General features: G+C 40.0%; 1 protein-coding gene across 22 annotated transcripts in view; it reads left to right on the forward strand.

Annotated features, from left to right (window-relative positions):
• Positions 1 to 7,750, forward strand: part of LOC127234137 (protocadherin alpha-C2) — a 217,254-nt gene extending 209,504 nt beyond the window's left edge. For 20 of the 22 annotated variants that reach the window (XM_051200901.1, XM_051200902.1, XM_051200903.1 and 17 more), the window contains one exon: positions 5,015 to 7,750. In XM_051200901.1, coding sequence (XP_051056858.1) covers positions 5,015 to 5,325 — 311 coding nt within the window. In that variant the 3' untranslated portion in view covers positions 5,326 to 7,750. The remainder of the gene's footprint in view (positions 1 to 5,014) is intronic. The other 2 variants (XM_051200900.1, XM_051200895.1) reach the window with 2 other exon arrangements.
• Positions 7,751 to 8,012: the final 262 nt, after the last annotated feature.

Below are 8,012 nucleotides of genomic sequence, written 5' to 3' on the forward strand. Positions count from 1 at the left end.
CAATACCATATGTAGGGGAATGCCATCCAGTTGGGGTCATGTAGATCTGACAGGTCCTGTGAAGTAGGGACTAGGGCTTCTCTCCTATCTCTAGAATAAGGCAGTTATCCCTCCATGGGGGATATTAAACATTACATCTCTTATGCATGTTTCTTTTCTGAATTTGGTGACAAGGAAAACTATAACTATCTCATCTTCAACTCCACCAGAGACCCGAAAAGGATATAGTATTACCTGAGTGAACAGGAAGTATAGAGCAAACAACTTCCAAAACTATGGAAATGGTAGAAGCAGCTGGCTGTCTGGACAGTCACCCAAGGTTTCTCTGCAACACTGGGGCATCTGTCTTCAGCCTATGGGCCTAGAATACCTGACAGACTTTTCTGTGAAGCAGGAATTTCGAAAGAATGTCCCACCTTGGCAAAGTTCAGCAGTCATTTTCCTTTGTGTCTTGCTTGTCCAGTTTGTACAGTATATTGTCAGCAGTTGGGGCAAGGGAAGTTTCTTGTCTAAATGACTAGCTTTACCACAAAGAAAGTGAACTCCATATGGAGGTTCCTCAATTCTCATCATCCTTTTATGAAGTAGATTGGTGCTACTAAAGGCAGACATGTCTCACTGTCATGAAAAGCCTTATGCTATTAAACATCTAAAATGCTATATTCTGTAGGTCTCTGAAGCATTTAAAGATCACCTATCCATCTAAAATATATGCTTAACCTTGAAAACATACCTAACATGACTACAAATTTGATTGTTATAGATGACTAATTACTAACCTGAGTTTTTAAAAATTATCCTAGATAGTTTATAATAATAGCTTTCAAGGACTAGAACTTCATATTACATTTTAAAATGAGCTGTATAGGTACAATGCCTTAAACAAGAATAGAAACATATATGCAGTATAACGAAAATAACCTTAGATTTGTATCACAATTTATAAAATATACAAAAATTCATACCAATGTAAAATATTTGAGATGAAATTATCTTTTTATCCTATATTCCTATATCTGCACTAAATAATGACTAGAATCCATAACCCACCAGCATACACCACCTCTTGGGAATATGGGCATTGTGTTCTCTAGACTGCTTCCTGTTTTCTGGGGGTGATGGAATCCCCAGGGAACCCTGAGAAAATTGAGAATGGTCAAGTTCTAAGAAAACTAGCTATAACATTTGTAGTCTAGTCTCTGTGTAATGGGAAAGTGCAAGGCGTATCTGAAGTTCTAGCTAGACTAGTCTGTGAAGCTGGACCATCTCAGCTAGCAGCCTTGAAATTTCATAGAACTTTGAGAAAACTGCAACAGAGGCACTTTGAAAGGCTGGATCACCCGGGCCACCCATTTTCATTAGACATCCAGTTAGAGATGTTCCCATGCCAAGGGGTCAGCATACATGTCACCTATCTTGTAGTTTTCTAGGTTTAGTTCTCCATTTCTGTAGCCAAGGTTTTCAGGAGGTCTCCCCCAATGAAATCTTGTCTCCATTAGTTTTGAAGGAACCCACAGCCTTTCCTTTTCTGTGGAAAGAAAAACATAAACTCTCCCCCAAAGCAATACATTTTTGAATTCCATTTTTAAGTTAAGACATCCCTAAAGTATCTAGGATGGTTTTATTCAGCAGTTCCCTTTTTAATCCCATGTCCCTCAGCAGCTGCCATTAACTCATATTCTTCTTATATTATTTTCCCCTTATTTTAAAGACTTCATTTAATTATTTTTAAACTATTGTTTTTTTCCTATGACTGTAACGTCTTTAAAGTTTTTTTTCTCCAGTCTGGACCTGCTTTACTATGCACCTGTAGTGTTCTCTGACCATGTAAGCCAAACCTTAAACTGCTCAGTGGCAGGTAGGCCCTCTGCCATGTGACTTTGGTGGTTGGCTCTGACCCCTCCTTGGGCCCTTGAGAGCTGAGCCTTAACTGAGAGCTGCATTTAACCTCCCCAGCTCTAGGAAGTTGGTGCCCGAGTTGTGCAGTGTTTTTAACCTTGCTGTTTCTACTTAGCTGTTCAAGTGCTCTGCTGCACAACAGCACCTCTCTAGGAGCTGCATCCATTTGTTTTTGTTTTTCAGCCCTATGTGGAAATTCAGGTCCCACATTGAGTGCTACTTCTCTGAAGAGATAACATTTCATCACAGACGAGAAGAATGGGGAATCATGATGAGAATGGAGGGGCTGGAGAGGTGGATTAGTGTTAAGATTAGGTTAAGAGGAGCAGCTGCTCTTCCTGAGGACCAGTGTTCTAGAGAAACAGATTCCCAGTATCCACATTGTGGCTCATTCATAATCATCTGTAATTCTTGTTACAGGAGATCCAACACCCTCTTTTGGCCTCTTCAGGCACCATGCACACGCATGATACACAGACATACACGCAGGCAAACTCCATACACATAAAAAGATAATAAAAAAAAAAAAAGAAAGAAAAGAATGGAAGGAAGATCATTTGAGATGATCTGGCTTTGTTTTTAACGTCACTGTTACAGTTTGTGATGAGGTTTTCCAGCTAGAATCTCGGAGAAGTTTTGCGCTGAAAACCTCTTCTTTACCCAAGGCTTAGTGTACATCTTATACCTTCAGAATCTACCTAATGGTTTCAAGATCTTGAGGCAAAACAACCCCAGGGATTGTTTGAGAAACTGAAAGGACTTCCATGAGTCTGGAATGGTGGTGTGGGAAAGATTTATGGAAAATGGAGAATAAAGACATCACATTACAGGTTATTCACAGTTTTCATGTACAATATTAAACGAGTTTCCTTCCCCTCCCTTCAAGACAGTAGAAAGTTTTTGGATAATTTTAAGTGGGAGAGTGATCTCATCTGGTTTCATTTTAGAGAATTTTACTTCCATTTTTAAAACTTGGAGGACTTTAAAGAATAAGGATAATTTGGCTCCTACGTGGGCGACTAGAGAGAGGCTAAGAGGAAGCAATGGAGCAGGGGGGAAGCTATTGCTGTGGTTTGTATAAGAGATTCTGACATCCTGAAAAGAATGAACATGAGGAGGAAACAGGCAGATATACTTAGGAGGCATAAATAGTATGTCTTGGCAATGCCTTATAAACAGAGAGCAGGCAATAAAGAAAAGCAAAGGCTAGCACTGCCCTTCCTGGTTTGAACACAGGGTCAATGAGATCTCTCATGTGCTGGGACTGGAAAAATCTAGACTACAAGGAAGGAATCAAAAGTTTGATTTCAGATTTCTTCAGTTTGTAATTTCAGTGAAATTTGCTATTAGAGGCATTAGAGAGGAGATTTCAGCACAGAGGGATAGGGACCTTAACTACAAATCTATGTCTCATTAGTATATTTATTATATGTGTTTAATATTTTATTTTTGAGATGATTCAAGGCTGTTCTTGAACTTGTTATATAGCCCAGGCTGTCTTTGAACTTCTCCAACCTTCTCATTCAGCCTCCCGAATGCTGGGATTATAAGCATGTGCCACCATGCTCAACTTTATTATCATATTTAGATGGTCATTTATGCCCTCAAGCAAGGCTTCGACACTGAAAGGAGGGTGTAGAGATAATATAGTCACAGGCCAAACCCATTGCACACATGGGTGAGGAAGATGGTGCAAAGGAAGCTGGTCAAAGGCAAAAAGAAAGGTCAGGAGAGTGCCCACTGCCTGACCTGGAGACAACTCTGCAAAATATAGAAGACAAGAGGAAGAAAAGCTCTGACTCCGTGTTTGTTTTTCTAAAAGTGAAACATAGATTTGCAAAAGCGAATGATAAAGTCCGCAGGAGTCACTGTTTCAAGAGGGAAGTGACAAATGTTTCTGAGGGAATTCATAGGGTAGGAATTGAAACGTAACCATTGATTTGGGGAATAGTATAGAGAACTTGGTGGAGGCAATGTTCAAAACAGTAGTGCTCTGGGACACCAAAGAAACTGCAGGAAATGAGGCCTGGAAATACCAGATGTGACTGAACAATCCTAAGATGCAAATGAACACAAGTTGTTTGACTGAGCTTTGAGTCTACTGAAAAGCAGATTCAGATGCATAGACCCTCTTGTGTCATCGAAAGGCTTCAGTGTTATGGCCTCTGGGGTCACTTTTTCAGGTAGACCATCCCTGTCCCTTTCCAACTCTGGCTTCCCTTCTAAATTCACTATAACATTTTATGGAGTATCTTCCAACTTGATTGACTCTTGGAGAAGTTTTGCATTGGAGCCCACTATGGATAATCATCTTCTGTAGGCTCAGTGCAAATGCCACTTTACCTCTAGAACCCCATAAACTTCCTCCAATAAAATGAATGATTTTCTCCTTTGTAGTTCCACAATACTTTGCATATGGTTTGGTATATAGACTATGACCACTCTGGGGAAGGAGGCTTAGGTTGAAAACGAAATTGACTTGGAATACTTTATCCAAACAAATCAGTTCAGTCTATAGCAGGAGTCAATCCTCTTGTATAATGGAGTGGCCTCTGTACCCCACTTTCCCCATTTAAGTTCTGTTCTATCCATAGAATTAGGACAGATAAGTAGTTCAAATAGTTCATCTGGAGCTTGGGCAGAACTAAGAGTGAAAATAAGCCAGGTAGTGGTGATGAACGCCTTTAATCCCAGCACAGGGGAGGCAGAGGCAGGTGGTTCTTTGTGATTCCAAGGCTAGCCTGGTCTATAGAGTTAATTCTAGGACAGCCAGGGCTGCAGAGAGAAACCCTGTCTACTAAACCAAACCAAAACAAACAAAAAGAGTGAAAATCAATGATAATAATCCATAGACTGAAAGTAGCATTTTCTGCTTAAGCCTGTATACTTCCTGTCTTATTCCCAGGCAAGCTACTACAGCTGTCTTACTTAGGAAATTCTTCACAAAGAGTCAAAACCATGTCATTAGAAAACTAGATTTGTGGGCCCTGTGGTAAGAAAATCTGCCCTGCTAATTGTTTCCAGACACTGGCTTCCCCCTCAGGCTTGAGGGCAGTTTGTCATAAGGGAAGGCATTCATTCACTGTTGTTGATTTGTGATGTTTTTGTCTTTCAGAACCTGAGGCGGGAGAGGTGTCCCCTCCAGTGGGTGCTGGTGTCAACAGCAACAGCTGGACCTTTAAATACGGACCAGGCAACCCCAAACAGTCCGGTCCCGGTGAGTTGCCAGACAAATTCATTATCCCAGGATCTCCTGCAATCATCTCCATCAGGCAGGAGCCTGCTAGCAACCAAATTGACAAAAGCGACTTTATAACCTTCGGCAAAAAGGAGGAGACCAAGAAAAAGAAGAAAAAGAAGAAGGGTAACAAGACCCAGGAAAAAAAAGAGAAAGGGAACAGTACGACCGATAACAGTGACCAGTGAGGCCACCAAATGGAAACAAGCCACTTAGCCAGTTTTTGTAATAATGGCAAATCTCTCCCATGTAGCAACTCCCTGCTCCTTTCTCCTATGACATGAGCCCTCTTAGAGACCTCAGAAATCTGCAGAAAGTTCCCTGTGTCTGTCTTGATCGAATTGAACAGGTTTTGTCTTAAAAGCTTTCCTAAGTCTGGTGTTAACTCTTTCTCTCCACTCTGGCTTGTTTTCAGAACCTAAAAAGCAGACCCAAGTTTCCTTTCTCCTCCGCCGCAAAGGAGAGGCTTCCCAGCCCCGCCAGTGAGAGTTGGACTCTCTGCCCTGTGCTTCAGGCATCTTGATGACATTTGCAGGGCAGTGAAAGGTATTCAGGTTGAGCAGTTTGGGTGTTTGTGGTCACTGGATATACGTAGCTACCATGAGCGTTCAAGAGCCTGATACTGGCTGGGATGGTTCAAATTAGACTAGTTGACACAAGAAAGGCTGGGAAACAAAGATACAGAAACAATTGGAGTCTTTGGTCTGGAGGGGGAAATGTGAAACCAAAAGGGACCAGACTTTCTCAACTCAAGGTGTGGTGGTCATCTGCTAGCTGACAAAACCACCACCACTGACCAAGCTTTAGGAGTCCCTCAAATCTGTTGGCTATGTATCGCTACACTCAAAACCTGTGTTATGCACACAAGCCAGCAGTTCAAGTGTTTAACAGAGGGCCAGCCAGGGCAACAGAAGCAGACCTGATGTGTTTCCTGTACATGTCCTTGTGCTCACACTATTAAAAATTCTTTTGCACACAATATTTATGAGAAGGACACATCCTTTTCCAACAACACATATGCAAAAGCAAAAGAAACACCCAAACACCTCACTTTATGCTGTTTGTTGTTTGATAGATTTATTTAAAAAGAGAAAATCTATAGTTATAAATCTTTAAAGAAATATGATAAACACAATTCCCCCAACTCCCCTCAAAAGAGAATCCAGTCTACAGCCATTTAAAATGATCATTGCTGCTACAGAAGTGCTTTAAGAGAATTGCCTGGAACATCTGTATTATACCGGCCACCTGCCAATCACAGCTTTACTCTTTCAGGTCACTCTGGGGCTGCCTCTTGCATGTATTAATTACTAAGTAAAAGGATCTTTCTCTCTTTTCTAAGAAAAATGATGTGCACTTTGATTACACAACCTTCTCTAACCCACTATATCAAGATCCAGAAACTGAAGAAAAATATCGTTTTCTCATACATACAGTGAGCAGATTTTTTTCATTCCTCTGATCCTGTGATTGTCTCGGTGTGATAGCCTACACCTTTGCCTTGTTTAGTTTTCCTTTTCTATAACACTCTGAATTGCTAACCTTACTAACACCTATGATGTTACCTGAATCAATCTCCCATATGTATGCTGTATGCTATTATAAGACTCCTGAGATATACTTACTCTGTGCTTGTGTATGTGAATGTTAATGCAACTATTACCTAGAGTGAACTTTAAGCTTTATTGTTGAATGTAAGCCCATTATATTTCCTTTTGTACACCTGTGGAAAAGTGAAATAGTGTTTTTTTTTAAACCATTGTTAATCAGCTTTTGTGTATGAAAGACACAGTAAAATTTCTTTCTTAAATCAAGATGCTGGTGATTCAAGGAATTTTATTTATGGTCAGCCAAGGGCTGTCTCTTGCCAAGACTCCTGCTGGCAAGGGAAAGGATAAAGTTGTTTTTTTTCTAGTAACAATTCTGGAATAAATACTGAAGAAAGTCCCTGAGGGTATGCAAGCACAAAATTGTACCAATCTGACCTCTTTGAATTTGTAGATTCCTTTGAAATGCTATCTGGAATATCAGCTCATAGAAAGTAATAAAATTTACTGTTACCATTAAATAAGACATTTTAAGTTTGTTGTGCACAACTTAGAAGTTTGATTAATTATATTATCTATTTAAAGTTAATATAAAAAAGTAGGAGTCTGTTTTAAAAGGCATAAAAATCTAAAAACAAAATAACCAAAAAAAAAAAAAAAAAAAAAACAAAACAAAACAAAAAAAAACCTGTCTTGTCTTTTAGCTTCATTCTCCCATATTTTGAAGGGTGTGTAACTTCAGCTCTGCAGGATTGCATGGGGTAAAACTGTTGACAACACATGTGAACCATTGCTACATTGTAGGTTGTGATCATTTTGCCCCACTGAAGCCCATGTAACTGACCTTACGTGCCTTTTGAACTAGGAGAATCGGGCTAATTTATTAATGCTGATAACTATAATGTATATGTACAGCACTTTTTAAATTTATGAAGTGCTTTCCAGTTCGTGTTAGTTACTAGTTATTACAGCTGTAAGGATAAAACACGTCATGTGGATTCATTTTTAATTGGTGCTATTGGTATTTCCTCTGTTATTGCTAATAAATGGAAACGGTGGTGTGAAAGCAATGGTGGTCATTTCTAAGTATAAGAGTAGGAGGAAATGGGACACTGGTGATCGTTGGCTGTTACTGCTGAAGAGCATCTGGCTGTCACCCTGGATCTTAATTTATCACTGAGGCAAACAAGGATGGAATCGAGAATCACACTTCACAGCCGGGGGTTGATGGTCACTTCCCCCTTTGCTATTTCAATCTGGCAAGAACTGTAGCATCTCGTTTTTATCCATGACACACACACACACACACACACACACACTCTTGGGTG

Source organism: Phodopus roborovskii, unplaced genomic scaffold (genome assembly GCF_943737965.1).
Source record: "Phodopus roborovskii unplaced genomic scaffold, PHOROB, whole genome shotgun sequence".
Lineage (NCBI taxonomy): Eukaryota > Metazoa > Chordata > Mammalia > Rodentia > Cricetidae > Phodopus > Phodopus roborovskii.